Genomic DNA, 22,115 nt, shown 5'->3' on the forward strand with positions numbered 1-22,115 from the left:
CCGCAGCGCCTCTGTCACTGGCGGTCTCGCCTCGCCAGAGGGCACCCTCGATCTGCCGGAAAACGCCATTTTCAGAGCCCCTGGAGCATCTCCAAGCTTCAGCAAGCTGCCCGACTCCAAGCTTGTCAATGAAGAATCGGGGCCAGGATGGCCGCGGAGCTGGACCCAGCCACTCCAAGCCCGCTCCAACCCCAGCGCCACCCTCCAGCGAGGACGGCACGGCCGCGGCTGCCCAGGCCCCGCGCGCTCCCGACCCTGCCCAGAGCCCGGCCTGGCCCGGGAGGGGGCGGCCGGGGAGGGAGCGCAAGACCAGCCCAGCAGAGGACGGACTGACAGCTGGAGAGGGAGAAGGAGTTGCGGGAGAGGAGGGAGGGGATTCACCGGAGTAACTTTCCAGAAAAACAGTCAACGTGTAGCAGGAGTGACTCCAAGAGGAGAAAAAAAGTTCAGTTACCACGTCGAAAGAGAGGACTCGCAAAGTATTTTTCAAACGGGCTCAGCTTTTTCTGTGCCTGGTTAAAACATTAAAACCGTGCAGCAAAAGAGGCTGCGTGCGCTGGTCCCTCCCTCCCCCACCCCGGACCAGAGACGTCATCGGAGGGAGGTATAAAATTTCAGCAGAGAGAAATAGAGAAAGCAGTGTGTGTGCATGTGTGTGTGTGAGAGAGAGGGAGAGGGAGAGGGAGAAGCAGGAGGGAGAGAAAGGGAGGGAAGACGAAAGCCAAGTCCGAGGGAATGAGCAAGGGAGGCGAGAGATAGGGGAAGAAGCATGAGAAAGAAGGAAAAACAGCTTTCCGGAGCAGGCGTGCAGTGAGCTGGCTTCTATTTTATTTTTCTTCTCCTTTTTGATTTTTTAAAGAGAAGCAGGGAACAGAAGCAATGGCCGAGGGAGAAGACAAGCCGAGGTGCTGGTGACCCTGGGCGTCCAAGTGGATTATTGGGGCTGCTCTCCAGGGGCCTGTCCTCCCTGCCTTCCAATTGCACATACCCCCACATCCCAGCCAATGAAGACAAGAGGCAGCGTGAACAAAGTCATTTAGAAAGCCCCCGAGGAAGTGTAAACCAAAGAGAAAGCATGAATGGTGTGCCTGAGAGACAAGTGTGTCCTCCGCTGCCCTCACCTTTAGCTGGGCCATCAGCAGGCCAGCCCTGCCTCTCCCCACCTACTCACTGGTGATCTGAATTTTTTTTTTTTTAAACATTTTTTTTCTTTTCTTTTCCATTCTCTTTTCTTATTCTCTCCTTCAGGGCAAGGCAAGGATTCTGATTTTGGGACCCAAGCCATGGTCCTTCTGCTCCTTCTTTAAAAAACCCACTTTCTCCCCATCGCCAAGCAGCCTTTGGCAATATCAGATATCCGCTCTATTTATTTTTACCTAAGGAAAAACTCCAGCTCCCTTCTTACTCCCAGCTGCCTTGCCACCCCTCCCAGCCCTCTGCCTGCCCTCCACCTGGCCTGCTGGGAGTCAGAGCCCAGCAGAACCTGTTTAGACACATGGAGAAGAAACCCAGAGCTGCAAGGCACACAGTCGGCTTCTTCGTGCTCAGGGTTGCCAGCGCTTCCTGGAAGTCCTGAAGCTCTCGCAGTGCAGTGAGTTCATGCACCTTCTTGCCAAGCCTCAGTCTTCGGGATCTAGGGAGGCTGCCTGGTTTTCCTCCCTCCTTCTGCACGTCCGCTGGGGTCTCCTCCTCGCCAGGCCTCACAGCCCCCCCGGCCTCTCTCCCCGGCTCACACATGAAGATGCACTTGCAAAGGGCTCTGGTGGTCCTGACCCTGCTGAACTTTGCCACGGTCAGCCTCTCTCTGTCCACTTGCACCACCTTGGACTTCAGCCACATCAAGAAGAAGAGGGTGGAAGCCATTAGGGGACAGATCTTGAGCAAACTCAGGCTCACTAGTCCCCCTGAGCCATCGGTGATGACCCATGTCCCCTACCAGATCCTGGCCCTTTACAACAGCACGCGGGAGCTGCTGGAGGAGAGGGAGGACGGCTGCACTCAGGAAAACACCGAGTGGGAGTATTATGCCAAAGAAATCCATAAATTCGACATGATCCAGGGGCTGGCGGAACACAGTAAGTCCGAATTCTCACTGGCGTGTCTGCTCTGGAGGGTCTGAGCTGGAGCAGGGAGTTCCACTGAGGGGGGCCTAGTGGCCGCCACACAGCGGGATGCCCCGGTTTACCCACACCAAGGCTCAGGAGGTACATTGGGACTGGGTGGGCGGGTGGGGAGGGAGACAGCCATTCTCGTAAGACCCGGGCACGTCTGGGAGGCCAGGAGCCCTGGAGTTGAGCGGCTTGCTCAACTCACATCACATCCTTGACCGATTTTAATTGGAATTGCGTTTTTTTTTGGCCTGTTAACATACGTGCATTCGCACATGCGAGCTGATAGGTAACTGTAGGCATATAGGTGCCATAAAGGGGCAGGGCCGGCTCTCCCTCAAGCCCACAGTTTCATGAATCTGGAGACCTCTGTCTCCTCCTTTCTTTTCATAACTCACTGTGGCACATCTCTGGTTCAGCTTTTGCAGTTCTTAGGAATAAGAGTACCTGCCCCAAATTAATGTATGTCAAGCTTTTGAATCCCAGGCAAGAGGCATCTTCTTGCCGTCTGGGTCTTTCAGGCTCCACCACACACACGTGACCCACGTGAGCTGTGGGCGTGGGGGAAGGGCACGCACCTCTCTTCACATGTACACGTGCTTTAGGGCAATGTATAGTCTGGATTTGTACAGTAGACAAATTCATGTTCTCAAAATGGGTGTCTTCCAGGCCTGTGGACACAGGGAAGGCAGGGTTACGTCTCTCGACGTAATGAAGTTGATAGCTGGCGACCCTTTTGTGTCTGCGTGTCACGGGAAGGGTGGGTGGGAGGTGTGGCTGTGGGTGCAGAGGGGACATGTGTCTGGGAGTATGTCCCCCCAGGAGGCTCCCGTCTGCGCTGAGGAGCTGGGAGGCTTCTGGGCGAGACGTCTGTGTGTTTGTACACGTGTGGAAGTCATGTGTGTTTACTGAACGGGGATTTTAAAAACTTCAACATGAGAGAGAGAGATTTGGCAGATGTTGAGAAACTGACAGCCCAGGAAGGAGGAATGTGAGCCAGGGACTCTGGGCGCAGCTCTGTTTGCTTTTCCTACCAGCAGGTGTCCTCAACACCCTGCTACCTCAGCCCAGGCTCACCTGGGAGGCGGCAGCTCCCCGGGGCTGCTGCACAGTGGGATGGAGCAGACAGGGTGAGGGCGGTCGGCAGGAGGGAGCTGCAGGGGTTGAAAGGAACCTGGCTGGAGAGAAGGAGCGGGTGGCTGATGGGCGGACCGCTCTGGCTGAAGGTGCAAAAGGCCCCCGTGGGAGTGGGCCCACGCCAGGCCCAGAGGCCTGTGGTGACTGGCGAGGGGTTCCCACTCTCGTGTCCTGTGGCTGCCTGGGGCGCCATCCCTTTGGGGCCAGGCTGGAGGACAAGGCAGAACTACTGCTCCCGGCCCAGGGTCCTTGAGGGCGAACTGACTCAGCGCCTGCCAGGGCTCCCCAGTTCCCAGGGGCACCAGCAGCTGGGTGGCTAAACCTCCACCCCGCCCCCGCCACACCCCTCGGGCACCCGTGAAGGGAGGAGGAAGAGGCCATAGACTCTGAGGAGAGTAGAAAGCTGAGGCCAGCAGGAGAGGTCTGAGGAGAGCCCAGGGCAAGAGGGAAGGACTGGGACCTTCATGATCCAGGTCAGGAGGCGGAGTCCCATGGAGGAGAGATTGTGAGTCACCAGGGCCCAGCCAGCCTGGAATCCCCAGCCGAGAATGAATGGGCCAGAGAGATGCCAGGACACGCAGGTGCCCCTGGACCTCCATCTTGTGCAGACTCAGGGCACAAAGAGTGGATTGCCTTGGGAAAAGCCAGGGTGGGGCCGAGCCGCTCCAAGCTGCCGCACCAGGACTTTGAAACTAGCAGGCAGTGGGTGGCCCCGGGGCCAGGGAGCCATGGTCAGGCAGGGAGCAAACCCAGCACAGGGAGCACGATGCTGTCCTGGGGAGGGGGCAGGGCCCAGTGGGACACGGGCAATGCCAAGGAGGCTCGCAGGTGCAAACAGGAAGCAGGCCCAGACTCTCTGCAGCTGTTGGAGGTGACACAGAGGCTGAGCAGACACGGCCTGGGCCCGCCCTGCAGCTGGTCAGGTGCTGAGCCAGCCCTGGAGAGGCAGCCGCACAAGGCACGCTACTTATAAAGAAGGCAGTGGGCAGATGGAAACGCCCAGCAGATGCCGAGCAGGAGCGGAGAGCCATCATCAGAGGCTTGGGCTGAGGGAAGCCTGTCCCAAACTCGTGAAGGTGGGCAGGGCGCTGGCTCCGTGGTGGGACTCCGACGGGGTCTCGGAGCCAGAGCTGCTGCCGACAGGGGGTGAGATCACATTCTCTTGCACGTTTTGTCTCTCTCAGCCCCCTCCCGTACCCAGTGAAAAGCCTTGGGGAGGGAAGTGACAGCAGAAACTGGGGCAGGGTGGCAGGGGTGCCTGGAGAGCAAGGTGCAGGAAGGAGTCATTTCCAGTGGTGCAGGAGAAAGGCACCAAAGTGAGAGCAGAGGGCAGGGCCCAGCCTCAGGCTCCGCCCTATCACACAGGTACTCCGTTTCCCTGATTTCCCTGTTTAATGGACGAAGGGACTGGAAAGCTCCAGTTAAGTAATTTGTCCCCCAAAAGCAGGGACTGTAACTTAGTCCTTCTGCCTGCAGAATGCTCGCTGATAAGCACTCATGCAAATATGCAGAATACACATTATAAGTCCTATCATTAACCTTTAGGCACCAACAGAATTTTGATTGACAACCTGTTGGACCAAGCAAGAGGGGTTAGGAGCTATCCTCTTAGTAACCCCAGGGCAGATTGTAGAGCGATCACTGGGTGCTTTCTTTCTTTGCTCAGCCTATTTTTATGTCCGGAGACTCACGTGGCCACAAACGTTCTCCCACGTTCAGTGAAAGGGGTTTTCTTTATCTAAGGAAGCATCTCGAGCAGACTATGCAATCATACCACACAAAATTGGACAGGTCATCTCCCTGAGCCTCAGTTTCCTCATCTATAAAGTCAGAGATCAGCTCTAAAGACCTTTTTAGCCGAAACAATTTTATAGTGACATCTGGGATGATTCAACATAGGCTCTTCAGGGGAGTGAAGGCGAGACCGTAAGCCCTTTTACGATTCTCCTGGATTTTGCTATGGGAAGTGGGCCGAGGCTTGCTTTCACCCACGTGGGAGGGAAGACACAGCTTTTTCAGTTCCTTTGCCATCCTTATTATCAAGATATCACCTGTGTGGTGTCATTTTATCTTCTGGCTGTAATTACCTGGGTCTGGCAGGAGGCTGTTACTTTCATCAGTGGGCGGTGCTAAGACAACTAGCAAACTTGGAGTTCCTGAGAAAACTGGATATTTTAGCCTTTCCTTTTTCTGGCTGCTACACTTAGGTTTTGTTCTTTTTGAAAGTTAAAAGACATGGAGAGAACTCATCGGTTCTAGAGCCAGAGCCCTCTGCACAGCCAGTCAGTGTTTGTCCAAGTGCGGTCCGGGGCCCGGGGAAGAGCGGCCGCTGTGGGTTCCGGGCCCCAGCCCACCCTCACACACTCAGAATCCCTGGGGGTTGAGAGCGGGGGAATCTGTATTTTCAACAAGCTCCCTGTTGCTTCTTGAGCTCACTGAAGCTAAAGACTCAGTGAGTTAGGGCCAAACCTTTCCTTAGAGGGGCTGCAAATGTGCGTGCCCACAGAGGCCAGGCAGCTAATGCCAATGACCCAGAAGAAAAGCCACAGAGCAAGCACCGTGGCAAACTGCTCAGGAGGCGTGGCCACAGGTCATGGAGAGAATAGGGCAGGTAGGGAAGGCTGCTGGGGGGACCGGGTGGACACGTGCCCCATTAAAAAGGGGCACCCGCTCCTGCTGATTTCTGCAGTTAGGACAATGGGTCCAGCTTGACTAGATCACACCATTTCCTGGAGCAGCAAAAAACCTGGATCTTTCTGTGAACTTTCCCAGCTTTTAACACTAGCTTAAAATGTTTATGGTCTTCTAATTCAAAATTTTAAAAAACGATGCATTGGCCAAACAACATGTCTAATGCATTTAAAGGTTAATCCATTTAAAGGTTAAACCATTAAAGCTGTGGTTTCTCAAACTTCCAGAACATCTGGAAGCCATGGCACCCTTTACAGAGCACTATAAACTGTCGTTCTCAACCTTGGCTGCATATTAGAATCATCTGGAAATCTTAAAAAAAAAAAAAAAAAAAGGCAAGCAAGCTCTGGATCCACCCACACGCCAATGCAGTAAGAATCTCCGCTGGGGAGTGGGTCCAGGCAGCATCTGTTTTTAAAGATCTCCAGGTGATTATAACGCACAGCCGGGATAAAGCAGCCCAGCCACGCTGATATATGTAGTCCCGTCACTGAAACCAGCAGTGATTTTCCTAGCAGAAATGATGTGTACAAGCAAAGGCACATCTATGAGCCCAGGTGCCTGAAAACATTTGAAATGGCATGGTCTAAACATGGTCAGCTGTTTCCAGGTTTTTCCATGAATACTCTACATAAATATTTTTTGCTTGTTTTTCTCTCCCTATAGGAGAGAGAGAATTGGCAGCCATCAATCTATATATTTTACACATGATGGAAAAAGTTGGTCATAATTTAATTTGTAAAGGTCAACACTCTCGTCCCGCTCTCGGTAATACTAGTGTTCTGCAGAAGCAGGGCTTAGCCCCACAGCTGACTGGGACTTGGTTCTTGTCTGAGGCATAGATTGGTATTCGTGGATCCACTGCATGGGATCCTGCCTCATTTCGCTGGTGAAACCACCCCTCTACTGCCTCTACTGGACGATCTCTGAGGTTCCCTCCGACTTCCAGGGTCTCTGCTTCAATAAATGATTTCAGAAGACCTGGGTTCAAATCCCGCATCTGCCATCAACCAGCTGAGTGACCTTGTGAAAGTCATTTCCTGACACTCACTTTCCTCATTTGTTAAATGGTAAATTGTACTTATTCTCATTCTCCTCAAGGATTGTTAAGGTCAAGGGAGTTAAAAAAAAAAGTTCTTATGAAATGTAAGGTTGTGTTTTTACATTTTGGTTACTTGTTTACACCCTGACTTATTCCACAAATCATTTAAAACATCATTATTATTTCAGTGAATTTAATTGTCGAGAAGATCATCACATTTCCTTTTCTCTTCTAGGAAGTTCTTTTTATATCCGTAACAGCTGTGTCTGAGCTTTGCCTATTAGGGTCAACTGGTTCATTGTGACCCTGGCCAAGACCCCTCCGGACATTATTTTCTTCATCTGAACGGGTTTGCACTAGACGACCCCTAACATCCCTTCTAGATGTTAGAAATCTGTAGAGCCCAGTGATTAAAAAAAAAAAAATGACTCTTCTCACTTCCTTCTTGAAATCTCCTTGAAATTCCCACCAAGATGAGTCCTTAGGGAACATATATCTGATTGATGGGCTAAGGGAAACCAAGGAGGGGTGGCCGCGATGGTGTCTTGGGGACTCTAGCTCATTGCTCCCCTTGCCTCCTGGCTTCCCGTGGTGTTGACTCTCCTCACTGGCACGTGCCATCTTCTTTTCCCCTTTTCCTTTTCATGGCACGGCACACATTGCATTGACGTACTCTTTCCTCCCTCTTTCAGCAGTTACTGGAGGTGCTATTATCACTGAAGCCATGTTGATGACAGCTTCTTCAAGAACCAAGTATGTCAGTACTTGAGAGGGTTGCCAGTCCAAGTAGCTTCTCCACGTCTAGAGGGCTACAAACTTGCAAACGGAACAATTAAATTGCCCTCGTGGCTCCTTTTTGGTTTGATCTGAAATGGCTCAGGGAAGAGTTGGCAGTGTTTGTTCTTTCAAAGCCAATTATTAATCAGGGCTTCATTAGCAGGCATTCACACATTTGTTTTCCTAACATCTGTTCCATTAATTTTCTAAGAACCAGTGTCAGGTCCACCAGATGGCAATTTCCAGAAACACTCACTCATCCTTTCCTAAAGATCAGTAGCGCATTTGCTTGTTTCCAGGCCTCTGATCCTTCCCGCCTTGTCCGTGACTTCCTAAACCACCCCTGGGGTGATTATGAGCTCATTCCAGCCATGTCCATTATGTGTGGAATCTGGGTCTCTGAGCTTGAGTTTCAAGTTCTGTCTATTGTTACCATTTGTGTAGAAAGTTTTCCTCTGGGTGTTAATGCTGCTCAGGTCCCGAGGCTGTCAAGCATACAGGAGAAAAGACAAGATCTTTCCTTTATCTGGCTCTCGGGTAGGAAAGAACATTTGCTGCCTTCTGTCCCATGGACAAGGGAGAAGAGGCTAGTGGATGACCGAGGCTGGCATAGCACGTGCTGTCAAGGAAAGAAACCTGTGGAGAAGAAAGAGCCATGGCGGGGGACCAGCTCGGGCTGAAGAGACGTCTATCTAAACGTCTGTGGGTGTGCCAGGCTCGAGATGTGGGTTCTTTGCCAGACCAATGCAGCCTCTTTATGATTATGACATAGCATGGATTATGCCACTGAACCGCCCGGACTCTTCAGGCTCCGTACTGTTGATGGGATAAAATCCAGCCCCTCTGTCTGACATGTCAGCCTCCCTGCGCGTGGACCCAATCTACTGCCTTGACTTCATCTCACCTGTTCCAGCCCGGCCACTTGGGGTCACTCTTACTCACCTGCATCCCCCCGCTCCCCGCCCCCTGCCCCCGCTGCACCCTGCCTTTGTTTCCAGAACTCCTTCCCTGTGACATTGCTTTCCTCTCTAACCTCAAACCCTTTCCTCCTGCAGGACCCAGTTCAAATATCTCCTCTTCCAGGAAGTGTTCTCTGCTTTCTCCCACATCTGATCTATTTGCAGTACCTCCTGAGCTTCTCCAGAAGCCCTCAACACTTTCCTTCTGGTCCTGTTATTTGGGCCCATGTATTAATAACCTCCCCTGCATATTAGTCTCCTTAAAGAGAGGGACTGTGTCTCTTCATTTTTGTGTTTGCTGTTAGCACTGTCCTTGGCATATAGTATTTGCTCAACACATGCCCAGTACGTGAATGAATGCCTGAATGAACAATCCTATGAATGAAGGAACCCACTAGCTATGGGATGATTAAACTTCTAGGGGGAATGGCTCAGATCTTCTGAGAATCCGTATTTCCTGAAAGAGTAGGACAAGCAGGCCCGGAGAGCCTGCCAGGGTTGATGTGGAGGCAGTGGGGAGATTACAGTTGGTAATAGTCAGTGGACCACAGGTTAGTGGCCAGTCTTTGGTGCCATGCCCTGGGCTCTGAGGTCTCTCTGCTCCTATCTCAGGCCTGTGTGTGATTCCAGGGCCACCTAGGATCTTCTTCCTCCCTCTACTTTTAGGTCTGAGATCTCAGGCCTCAGGAAAGGTCACACGAGGGATCCTGGTCCCTTGGCGAGTGTCTGTTGGCATCACGCTGCTCCAGTGGGTCTCACTTACGATGTGCCTCCCTTGGTGCTTTGTCTTCTAGACGAGTTGGCCGTCTGCCCCAAAGGGATCACCTCCAAGGTTTTCCGCTTCAACGTGTCCTCCGTGGAGAAAAATGGAACCAACCTATTCCGAGCAGAATTTCGGGTCCTGCGGGTGCCCAACCCCAGCTCCAAGCGCAACGAGCAGAGGATCGAGCTCTTCCAGGTGAAGCCCCCTGCCCCCCGGAACAGAAACCAGCTTGATGGGGAACCAGGCTCCCTTGCCACATCAGGTCTCTCCTCGGGACCATTTGGCAGACCTGGGTGTGTGGATCCTGCCTTTCTAGCCCGTGTTTCTGTTCAGAAACTCTGAGTTTCCTCTTGCTTCCCTCACCTGCCCTCCTGCACTGGGACATAAAGCCTGCAGGTGCTCACTCCTTTCTCTGTCCTGTAGATACTCCGGCCAGATGAGCACATCGCCAAACAGCGCTACATTGGTGGCAAGAATCTGCCCACACGGGGCACCGCTGAGTGGCTGTCTTTCGATGTCACTGAAACTGTGCGTGAATGGCTCTCGCGAAGAGGTAGGTTGACTCTTAGAATGAACGTTTTGGATGGAGCCTCAGGTCCCTTGGTCCTTCATGAAAAGCAGGCAGTGGGACCGTGACATCGGGTGCTCAGTGAGGGTCTCTGTGAAGAGGGGATTTGCGCACTGAGACCCAAGTGATGAGTAGGGCCAGTCGGCTCGGGTCAGGATAAAGGGCGATGTAAGCAAAAGAGACGGCAGGACCCAGGCCCCCCGGTGGGGACCTGATTTGCCCCAGCAGCCACAAGCAGCCTGGCGACGCTGGAGCCCGGTGAGCTGGGTGTCGGAGGGGTGGAGGGGGGGGTCACCTGATTTTGGACCCGTCAGGCCATGATCAGGCGTAAGCACTTACTCCAAGTGTGAGGAGGTGGCCTCGGAGGGTTATAAGCAGGGCTGGGGATATGGGGTGAGGTGAATTGTTTTGCGTGCCCATCTGGTCACCAAGAGGTCAAGGGAAGAAGCGGGAACACCGGGCAGGGGCCTCGCAGCAGCCTGGACAAGAGCACCAGGGGCTTCGGCCAGGGCAGCAGCAGTGGACATGGAGGTGATAGGGGTTTATTCTGTATTTTGGAGGCGAAGTCAACAGGACAGGTGGATTGTGTATGGGGTATGAGGACACAAGAGGAGTCTAGATGGCTTCTAAGGTTTTGGACTGAACACGCAGGTGGTAACACTTACTGGAACCGGGAAGGCCAGGAGAAGAGTGTGCTCGGGGAAGGCTCTGTTTTGGCCGAGAAAGTTTGCAAGTCCTGGTAGCCATCCAAGGAGAGCTGTTTGCTAGACATAGCAAACTTCACACGTCCCAAATACCTCACCCACTCGCTCTTTCCTCCGTTGGGAAATAAGGTAGCGAATGGTTCCTTCCCTGCTTCCAGCCTGTTCCATGAGAGTAAACTCTTATTGGGTCAGATAAGGAAACTGAGGCCCAGAGAAGTTAAGTGACCTGACCAAGGTCCCACAGCCTGGGCGAGAGCTGGAGTCTCCTGACAGGTGATGACAGTGCCTGGGACATCACGTGCCGCTATTTCTGTGCTCGGTGGCACTGCCTGGCCTATGCTCAGTGGGTAGGGGGACCCATGACAGTCTCATCTCTCCCTCTTATGAAGAGGCTTCTGCTGTCATCGGCCACCTCAGAGCCACAGCCCACCCAGGGACTGAGGGCCAGGGCCCCGGGGGCAGCGGGGCCCCTCCTTGTCCTCGGTGTTTTAGGGAACTAGAGGTGGAAGCTCGAAGGCAGAGGTCACTAACGGCTTGGTCTACATATTACTCTCAGTTGTTTTCTTTTTAATTAAATGTATTGGGGTGACACTAGTTAATAAGGTCATGTAGGTTTCAAGTGTACACCTCTGTTACACGAGATCTGTACATTGCACGGTGCACCCACCACCTAAGTCGGACCGTCTTCCGTCACCATATATGAGACCCCCCTTCACCCCCCAGCCGGCTGCTTCCAATTTACCTAGTGGTCGACAGTGTTTGGGCTGTTTTTTAAAGTCAGAAGATTTCACATAAAACCTAGACTTCTGGTTTTTCTTGAAAAATTGGAAGATTTCTTGGTAACGATCCATTGGAGGTAAACAGCGGCCACCTCTTAAAGTGGGGCATGCTTCCTTCATGTCACCTAGGCCCCGCCGTTTCCCAGTGTCCCCCAAGAGTGAGGCTGGCAGTTCCCGCTTAGCACGAGATGCTGGCTTGCTTTGCCCACTTACAGAACCTGCCTCGGCTTGAGGTGTTCGAGTTTGCAAGTCCCCATCTAAGGGGCATTGCCTAACGGCTGAACTGGCTAGAGGTCCTGCCTCAGCTCCAAGGGTACCCGGCAATTCCATCCTGTCTCCTTTACCGAGCACGAAGGCAAAAGCCTGGGAGAGCCCACGTGGATCCGCTGACAGCAGCACCGCTGGGAGTTCCGAGTCAGACGGCGCTCCGCCTGGAGCCCGACGTGGCTGCGGAGACGGGAGGCCGGGAAATTCATCTCTTCACTTCCCTGTCTGATTTTGATCAGCTCCACCTGTATTTCTTCGACGCCCTGAGCACTTGAAGGAGTTCCTATTTTCACAGCTGCAGAACTCAATGAGCAGTTTGCATTGAGAATGATTTCCATCCTCTTGGAGACATCAAAAAGATAATTTCATAATAAAACCTATGGGTCCCCCACCCACCACCCCCACTGCCGCCAGTTCTGAGGTTCGTTCCCTCTCAGCAGATGCGGCCCGAGCCCTGCGCAGGGCAATCGTGCACAGACCTTGACTAGTGCAGAGCTCATGAGCCTCTTCAGAGTCTGTGGCCCCAAGCAAGGCAGCAAATGGACTCCAAATGGAGCCGTTGGCGGTGGGGACCAATGAGGAGACTGGGGCACACGTCTGGTCTGGTGATCGTTCAGCAAACATCTGACAGCCGACTGTGTGCCAGGGTCGCAGAGGGCCTTCCTTCCGGGCCCCGGAGCTGGCTGGGGCCCTGGGCCCCACCCCCCTGGGCTGTTGCCCCACCCCATCTGCACTTCCTCCGGGTGCAGGGCCCGGCCTCCCCTGTAGGGCAGGCAGGGAGCACGGCCAGCGCCCAGCCTGGCAGAAGCGTGTTGCGACTCAGAGTATGGGCATCGTCCTTGGTGTCTCGGGTGGCCCCTCTTTCCTCTCTTTGACCCTGACAATGAGGAGTGAGGCCCTGGCATCCAGCTGCCTGGGTTTGAATCTTGGCTCTACCGCTTCTTGGTTGAGTACCTCAGACAAGTTCCGTTCAAATTCCCTAGGCCTCAGTGCCCTCGGATTTGCATAATGACGGAGGATAATAGCTCCCACTTTGTAGGATTATAGTAAAGATTAAGTGAGTTCATGCAGGGAAGTCTCAGAGTGGTGCTTGACCTGCAATAATGCTCAACGAACATTGGTGAGTATTGTCATCACTCTCTGAACTCTCCACCTAGACCAAGCCTGCTGGCCAAGCCAGGCCATCATCTCCCACTTAATCCCATCCCCTAACCCTGACCTTCCCCGGCACATCCGTCTGCACTTTGGTTTTCTAACTCACAGAACCATAGGACTCGTCTCCCCCAGGTCTCTCCCGGCCTACCTTCAACCCTCCGGGGAATAGGAAGTCTACTCTGTTTTAAGTAGCCCGTTTGAGTGGCTCCAGCTCATTCCTTTAGCTTCCTTAAACCTCGGATGCCTCTCTGTTCACTTCTTGTTGTCTGGCTAGGGCTCAGGCTCCTTGTTAAATTGATCCCTTCCCTCCCCACCAGAGCTGACTCTCTGGGACAGAAATCTTCAAGCTCAGCAGGTGTCAGCATATCCAAGAGGCTGTGCTCCCAGTTGATGGAAGGAGGGATTGAGCTCGTTTTTACCCAGTAGGACCAGGACCATCCAGGGCTGCCTAACCATGGCTAGAATCTCTAGGCTGGGACCACCCTGTCTGTGGGAAGGATGCTGACAGGGCCCGGAGGCTGGGGTTTCCCCTGATGACACCAGAGTTCAGGGAGACTCCAGGCTGGTCCCAAGGCTAGAGGCTCGCATAGAATTAGGGTGGCCTCAGAGAACAGGAGAACAGTCAGCCCTCTGAGATGCTGCCCCTGAGCCCAGAGGGGTCTTCCCCCCACGACCTCCCCTCCACCTGACCCCTGCCACTCCCGGGTCAGTAAAGAGTCCCTGGTTGTCTTCCCCACCAGAACTGACACGATACCAGACCCTCTCTGGTTTCCCTGCACAAAACTACTGGCTTCACTTAAAAGTTTTCGCTTCTTTTTTTCCCCTTTTTTTCTTCCTCTTTACTCAACCCCTTCTCCTAATTTCCTTGCTTCCCCAGTTCGAGTTACCCAAACACCTGAGCCCCGCTGACAGGAGAAAGGGCCAGAGCCGGCCCTCCGCCCCGGAGCGCAAGCCGTCAAGCCCCAGCACTCGCGCTCCCTCGGCCCGTTCTCTCCTGGCTCCTGTCACTGGGCCTGGCTGCAGCCCCCTGCGGCCTTCTCTGGCCCGAGCTCCCTTTTCACAACCGTCTGTCCGAGCCGTTTGCTTTCTCTCAGTGAGCCTTCCACATCTCCAACATCCCTCTTCCGGTGAACAAGGATTCCCAAAGAAGAAACCTCCACGGAACTTTGACCTGCCCACGTCCTTGCTCCCTAAGGAAAACAGAGCCGAGCGCAGTTGTGGTTTTCGCCTTTCCTCCTCGGAGATCTGCCTCTCTGTGTCTACAGTCTCAGCCCTGGGCAAAGTGTTGGCTTCTTCCTCTTCGGCTGATTCTGCTGCTTGTTTGCAGCTGACCTTGCTCTGACATTGCTCCTGATTTTCAACCCTATGGCTCAGACTGGGCCACGTTCCTTCAACCTTGTGGCTCTTTGAGTTTGGGGCCCTTTGAATCCTGCCTCTCTGCCCCAGAGTTCTTCAGTTTCCCCCTTTCCCGGGTCTCTCCCGAGCCCTCTGCCTCTTCCCCGCCTCCGGGGCTCGCATACCGCCTCTCCGGACAAGCACAGATGGTGTGGCTGTTCCTTCCTGCATCCTCATTCTTTTTCTTCCAAGTAGGGCAGGTGACAATTATTTGCTAATACCGTCTGTTGAAATAGATGAGTATTGAAGTTCCCCTTCATGATCCCCAGCAGTTTACGCCTCCAGGAATATGTGAAATGTGCCAACGTGAGCGGGAAGGCCCACGCTCAACATCCCTTTCTGTCTCCTGGGACCCTCAGGAAAGGCCCGCTCTTCTGCGGCAGCAGCGGAGGCGGCGCTCCCGTGCCAGGGGTGCGTACAGGTCTCCGTCACACAAAGTGCTTTTCTCACCGACTCTGTGTCTTATTTTGCAGAGTCCAACTTAGGTCTGGAAATCAGCATTCATTGTCCCTGTCACACCTTTCAGCCCAATGGAGACATCCTGGAAAACATTCACGAGGTGATGGAAATCAAATTCAAAGGTAACAAAGTGGATAGAACAGGAACGCCCTAGTAGGCCCCAGGCAGGGGAACTGAGCTCCCTTGCAGGGATGGCCAGCCACGCTACACTTGAGTAATTCTGCCTTGCTCCCAAAGCCGGGAGTGTGCCTCCAGCTTCTGGATGTGGGGGGACACAGTAGCAACTGGCAGGCAGCCTTAGGCTGGTCAGAGCAGTGGAATTCTGGAGGTGAGCAGTACCACCACCCTGAGCTCTGTCCTGGGCGGAGAGGACCTCTTTCATAGGGAGGTGATGCAAATTAAACGAGCTAACAAGCTCACTACACAGTGCCAGGCATGCTCAGCAAGTAACAGTCCTCTTCCCCTTTCCTAAAAGAAAAGAACATCGGTGGACATGAGTTTGAGTGTCTGACTGCTGAGCTGCCAGCCGTCACAGAGCCCACCTGCTCCTGGCCCAGGAGGCATCTGGGTCTGAATGACCAACTGCTTCAGGCCTCAAGGTGTTTGTGTTGAGATGGCGAAAAGTTGAGGGTCATTTCTGGTTTTCCAATGCGTTTCTAAGGCGCTCAGTCTAGACAATCTCTGGATTCAGGGAGGTTGTCTTTTCCTTTCATAGCCCCGTTTTGGGTAATGGAGGCACACCTGAGGCCAGGTGGTTTGTCAAGGTCAAACCAACCAAATCAAAGAAGCCCAAGGTCAGAGGCTTGTCTGGAAAAGGGTGTGGGCCTCTCCCAGCTCCCTGCCCTGGGCAGTCCTTTTACCCTTCAGTGGCTCTATTTCAGAGCCTTTAAAATTGTATTTTGTTTTATTTTTAATTTTTAAAAATATTTTTATTTGTTTATTTTTAGAGAGAGAGGAAGGGAGGGAGAGAGAGAGAGAGAGAAACATTGATTGGTTGCCTCTGATATGTGCCCCTCTCATACCTGCCCCAACTGGGGCCTGAACCTGCAACCCAGGCATGTGCCCTGACCGGGAATCGAACCCGTGACCTTTCACTTTGCAGGATGATGCCCAGCCGAGCCACACCAGTCAGGGCCAGAGCTGTTTTTTGTTGTTTTTTGTTTTTTTTTAACCAAGCACTTGACATCCTAATTACGGAGTCTCAAAGCTCAGATCTTTGGAGTCCTTCCCTAGAGTCCAGGTTAGGACAGAATCCTTCCACTTTAGTTTTTCGAGGAAGGAAACTAGACATCCAGGCCTTGCATTTATCACACAGACCAGCACCCCTTGGTGAGGGCAAGGCCCTCCGCTGGCTGACTCCATAAATTAAACTCCCCAGGGGCCTGGCCTGGGTGGGGATGGATGCAGCTGGCAGCTGTCTGTCACAAAATAGATCTCCTCTTGGTTGAGACACTTTCTAATTCAGTCTTCATTCTTTTCCTTTCTGGATGACATAGCAGGTTTTCTTTCCAGAGTTTGTTTGCTAAGCTGTTTATCATGCACTTCGTTAGCTCATCTGAGTTTTATAGTGAAAATATTTTTGAAACTGTAAGTCCAATGAGAATGGGAACGATCATTCGGTCTCATTCCTCTGACTTCCATGCAGAACGTCTTAAATTGTGACACCTTACATGACAGTGGGGACTTCCATGCTATCTTGGCCAATGCAGATGATAAGAGGACACTCACACACACGAACAGTCTGAAGTCCCAGAATCTTAAACTGAGCAGCCCGAAGGACTGATGGGTAGCCACCCAGGGAGGGAGTTGCTTTGTGGCTCCCTGGAGGTCCCAGGAGCCTCTCCCAAAGGGCTCGCTGTCCTTTGGAAGATGGACGCGCACAGGAGTCATGAGGGATCTGACCAGGGGTGTGTCCTGTGGGTTCCTTGGGTACCAACTCCCCCGCCTCAGTCTTTCCCACCCTCACAGAGTGCGCCGTCTCTCCTCCTGGGCAGTGATGGGACAGGGTGAGAAAGCAGCCTCCACTCTGCCTTCCCCCTGCAGGTGTGGACAGCGAGGACGACCACGGCCGCGGGGACCTGGGGCGCCTCAGGAAGCAGAAGGACCACCACAACCCCCATCTAATCCTCATGATGATCCCCCCACACCGGCTTGACAGTGCGGGCCAGGGCGGGCAGAGGAAGAAGCGGGCCCTGGACACCAATTACTGCTTTAGGTGAGTCGGGCCCACTCAGGGTCTGTGAACTCCCGAGGCGACCTTGACTGTGTACCTGCTGTGAGGCTGGCCCCGAGGCCTAAGTCACGCTCACCTGAGGGGCCTTGATGCTGTTCACCAGGGAAGGAGATTTAAAACCTCTTACAAACCTCAGTTTCCCTGGGAGCCCCGCAGCTTTTCCGCAGCCCGGCTCTGGGAGGCCCTGGAGGCGGTGCACTGCACACACCGGGAGCAGAGCGCTGCTTGGAAGGTGTGGCTGGAGGCTCTCGGCTGAAGCCCCGCACGGTGCTCGTGTTTTAAAGTACTTGTAGGTGGTGCTTGCGCCACCGGGAGAGGCAGGCAGGAATTTCCACGGAAGAAGTGCTCAGTTCCCTGCGGAGGGTCCCTGGGTGCCCCTGGATGAGGGAAAACAGGCTCCGCCTCCATTCGTAGGGGGAATCTGAGCTGGATAAATTAATGAACGAATTCAGCTGTAGTTGAGTAGCCACTGTGAGGAGCTAAAAAAATAAAAAATAAAAAGAGCCTCTTCTCTTATTGAGGAGTTTATAAAGGAGAGGCTGCTAAAGCACGCACAGTGATTCCTGAAAGGTAGGAAAAAGCCATGTTCATGAGAAGGCCTGACGGATAAAGAGCCTGAGAATTGGGAGCTCCTCTGTGGATGCGGGAAAGGTGTCAGAAGGTGCGGGGGGCGAGTCCTCGAAGACAAGGGAGGTTTGGGTAGGTGGGGATCTTGGAGGGGGAGGCCCTCCTAGTAAAGGAAGGAGCATGGATGGGTCTGTTTGGCTGGATGGAGCTGGGGAGAATGGCTGGAGAAAGTTTTAGCTGTAAAGCCACGTCTTATTAGGAACGGCCGAATGAATGAGGGGTGCTGAGCTTGGGGAACAATACGGGTAGCAGGGGCACGTAGATTTGTTGTCCCGTGTGGCACTTCTTCGGTTAGGAATGAATGCTCTTGGCTGCAAGTAACAGTGGCTTAAACTGCATGGGATTCCTTGTTCAGAAGAAGCCTGTTGCAGCAGGCTCAGGCGCTGTCGGGCTGCCTAATTAGGCCATTGGGGCTACGGGTGTTCCCTCTCTCTCCAGTCACGCTTAGTATGTTGGCTTGCTTTTCATCATGTTGTTTATGGTCACGGTGACTGCTGGAACTCCAGGGGTCTTGTCCATGCTCAGGACGAGAAAGGGGAAGAGGCAGAGCCAGAAGCTTTCCTCTCCCGTCTGTGACTTTTATACAGAAGGAAGTATTTCCTGCCGGGATACGCCCTCCTTCCCTGCATGCTTCTCCTTATGTCTGGTCCATTGCTGTTATATGACCACCCCCACCTGCAGGGGAGGCCAGGAAAACAAGGATCTGGTGTTCTAGGTTCTATAATGGGACGCAGTAAGGGAGAAGGGGGTCAGGAATGGCTGTTGAACAGATAACAAAGAATGTCTGCCATGGTTCCCCCTTGGAACTCACAAGCAGCCAGATTTTGGCCAACGGCTGCCTTGGAAGTGGCAAGCTCTAGGTCTCAGCCGATACTGAAGTGCAGGCTAGCTGCCCAGTTGACAAGGGGTATTGCCAAATGGATTTCTGCAGGCAACAGAATTGAAGGGGCCCGATAATCGCATTTGGGGGGGCCTAGGAATCATGAGTCTAATAATAGGAGGCTATGCCTCACTTTGATTCAATGGCCTCAAGATTTAGTCTAAACAGTCATCTCCTATATTACATAAGCTGCACGAGCGAAGAGTCCATTTTTGGTTGGGTGCACAGCAGGAAGGTAATAACATCAGCCTCAACTAAGCTGCTTACTTTTATGTGAAGCCATTTCTGTGTCTGCTTTCATTCATAATGTAAAAGGGGGACAGCCCGCTTCGCCTTTTTCCTCTTCCTCATCATCTGTATTGCCTGTTATGTCCTTGGGGTCATGGTCTTCACTACAGCAAATGCTTTCATAGCCTATACAGTTCAATGCACTGGAACCTGGGATTCCATTGATGAGACGACCTGTTCCGACGACCAGGGAAGACCCCAAGTGCAAATATGAGGGATATTTGTGAAGCTGTTTACAGTGGCGGTTTGCTCTCAGGTTGGTTTTCTATAGCTGTGCTTTGTGTTGCAGCAACGTGGAAGAGAACTGCTGTGTGCGCCCTCTCTACATCGACTTCCGTCAGGATCTGGGCTGGAAGTGGGTCCATGAACCTAAGGGCTACTACGCCAACTTCTGCTCAGGCCCCTGCCCGTACCTCCGCAGTGCGGACACAACCCACAGCAAGGTATGGAGTGAGGCTCGTGTCGCGGGGAGCGCTGGGCCTGAGTCGACCAGGCCTCTTGTTTAAAATGACACATGAAGGACTGAATGTTGAAAGAGCAAACAATGAGCTGAAGTGAGTAAAATCCCTTTGGTAACGGTTCTGATCTTGGCACCCTGGCTCAACTCTTACTTGGGCACATTCTATACTTTATAATTTCTTAGTTTCAGCCAGACGTTTTTCATTTAAATTTTTTTTTTAAATTTTACAGAGAGAAAGGGATGAGGTAGAAAGAGAAACATTGATGTATTGTTCCACTTTTGTATGCATTCATTGGTTGATCCTTGTATGTGCCCTAAATAGGGATTGAACCCACAACCTTGGCACGTGGGGATGATGCTCTAACCAACTGAGCTACCCAGCCAGGGCCTCGACTGGACTTTTTATTTTCTGTGCCTAAAGCTTTTGTACCATTCTGAAAATTAGCTCTCACTTGCCACCCTGTATGTCAGAGATGCGTGCACATGGCTGGCAAGGAATGTTGGGGCGGAACAGCTTCTACTGTCCGTTAAAGAACTGCGGTAATTCCAGCCTCTTGAGTGTAGAGAAGTTACTTTGGAAGACAATGTGTAGCACGCAGAAGCAGCTAAATGAAATAACTGGAAGAAAAGGGGAGAGAGGGGGAACTCCAAGACCAGCTTGTCTTTCCCTCAGGGGGACTCAAAACCAGGGCAGTAACTTACGAAGCACATTTCCTTATAGCTCATTATTACTCCATGTTGTCGGGGGCCCCACCCTCTGGCAATCACCAAATGGCAATGTTTTGTGAGAACATTTCTCACCAGTGACCAGTTACAGCCAGGAAGACCAATATAGCAGTGTTTCCTTAACAGAGAGAGAACTCTATTTATCCATTTAAAGTCCCCCATTATCTGTTAATATGCTGAAGATGTTCCCAAACAAGTACAGATGCTTTCCATCCTCTGAACAGTACGAGCCACGCCTGAGGCATCTCCCACGCGCTCCTCTGTCTCTGGAGCAGCAGCCCGCGGAGCCTGTAGAGGGTTCCAGGCCTGAGGCGGGGCTTCCCGGCCTCTAACGCTGTGTCCTCCCCAGGTGCTGGGCCTGTACAACACCTTGAATCCTGAAGCCTCTGCCTCCCCATGCTGCGTGCCCCAGGACTTGGAGCCGTTGACCATCCTGTACTACGTCGGGAGGACCCCCAAGGTGGAACATCTCTCTAACATGGTGGTGAAGTCTTGTAAGTGCAGCTGAGACCCCACCTGCGACAGAGAGAGAGGGGAGAGAACTGCCGCCGCCTGGCTGCCTGCTCCTTGGGGAAACGCGGAAGCACAGGCCTCGCCCAGAGGCCTGGCGCCCACGCCCTGCAGCTTCAGGCGCAAGGCTAAGACGGAGGTTCCCTTTTGGAACGTTTCTTTCTTGCTGGCTCTGAGAATCACTGTGGTACCGAAAGTGTGGATTTGGTTAGAGGAAGGCCGAACTCTTCAGAACACACAGGTTTTTCTGTGAGGTGGACAGAGGTGGTGGGGACAGAGGAAGAGGGATGGCAAGTTGACAAGTCGTGCGGCAATGGGATTGGGGACACCTGGGGAGAAGGAAGGGCAGAGAATGGCCGGGACAGGGCCAGACTGGAAGACTCTTCTGATCTGAGGTCCGATTTGCTCATCGCTGCCCCACGTCTGCTCTAGGGAATCTGGATTACACTAGACACGGCAAGCATTTTTCTTCAGACAGGTTACCAAGACATGGTCCCAGTATCGTCTCTCATGCTGCCTGGGATGAAGGACAAATCTGTTATTTTTGCAAACTGTCCTCTTGACATCAATCAGCAAGGGTCCTTACAGGGAAAAAGTCCAGGTAATGCAGTTCAGGGCCACCGACTCTATTGGGCCCTATGGGTATGCTGAGCTCAGAAGCAGAAGGTGAGAATTAGCCCGCCCGCCCGCCCCCTGGGTGCCTCCTCTTGCCTTCTCCCTCAATCGTAAATACTTCCCCTCGGACACTTGGCTAGACACCTTCCAGGTCAGGGTGCACGCATCTGAGTTTGGGGTCTGTGCAGCCTTCGGGGCATTACGGGCTCCCCGCTCCCCTAAGACCCTGAGCTCACCTGGTGTTCCTGGAAGCAGGTGCTACGTGTGGGGCACGCGGGGAAGTTGCATGTGTGCCGCACCATGACTTGGCCCCAGGCGCGTAGACTGAGGTATAAAGACAAATACAAATATTACTCTCAAAATCTTTGTATAAATAAATATTTTTTGGGGAATCTTGGATCATTTCATCTTTCTAGTAAGAAACCATCTTAAACCTAAGGTGTAAGTCTGACTCGGTAAACATCCTTCATTACCATTTTAACTTCATGCCCATACCTTTTATTCAGAGGTAACTGGAATCGGGGGCAGAGAATCTCAAAGATCAAATACATCCCTTAGTGCGAGTGCCCTGGCCCACTGCGCCGCCTCCTGCCATCAGAGAAGATGGCACTATTGCTTGTGTTCCCTGTTTTCTCCAGGGTGTAGTATTCTCAGACATGCAGAGGAAGTGGCTTGGATTTACAGAAAGTACAGTATGTGAATTTGGCCTCCCTTTAACTGTGGGCAAAATCTCGCATGTGGAAATGTGTTGGTTTGTTACATTCGCTATAAATGACCAACCTCATCAGTTCTGAACATCTCATCTCACCTGCAAATCAGCTGAGAATTAGGGAGACTGTCTGTGGCAAATGGCCTCAGAATAAGAGGCCAGTGCTGCTGCCAGGTTAAGCCTGGAAGGAGCTCACTGGCAACCCCTTTTCAGACAATGGGCCTCTTGCCAGGATGTGGGAACGGGGGAGAGCAAGAAACGCA

The 22,115-nt window shown here is 52.7% G+C and overlaps 1 protein-coding gene across 1 annotated transcript; it reads left to right on the plus strand.

Moving 5' to 3' along the window:
* The first annotated feature begins 726 nt into the window (after positions 1 to 726).
* Positions 727 to 21,189, plus strand: TGFB3 (transforming growth factor beta 3). The gene is made up of 7 exons (XM_054566995.1): positions 727 to 2,075; positions 9,509 to 9,672; positions 9,901 to 10,030; positions 14,819 to 14,926; positions 16,848 to 17,019; positions 19,122 to 19,275; positions 20,368 to 21,189. The coding sequence occupies exons 1-7, from the start codon at positions 1,736 to 1,738 to the stop codon at positions 20,524 to 20,526; spliced, it is 1,227 nt and encodes a 408-aa protein (XP_054422970.1). The 5' UTR covers positions 727 to 1,735; the 3' UTR covers positions 20,527 to 21,189.
* The last annotated feature ends 926 nt before the right edge of the window (positions 21,190 to 22,115 follow it).

Source organism: Pteronotus mesoamericanus, unplaced genomic scaffold, assembly GCF_021234165.1.
Source record: "Pteronotus mesoamericanus isolate MK-2021 breed Mesoamerican mustached bat unplaced genomic scaffold, CSHL_Meso_final contig_182, whole genome shotgun sequence".
NCBI lineage: Eukaryota > Metazoa > Chordata > Mammalia > Chiroptera > Mormoopidae > Pteronotus > Pteronotus mesoamericanus.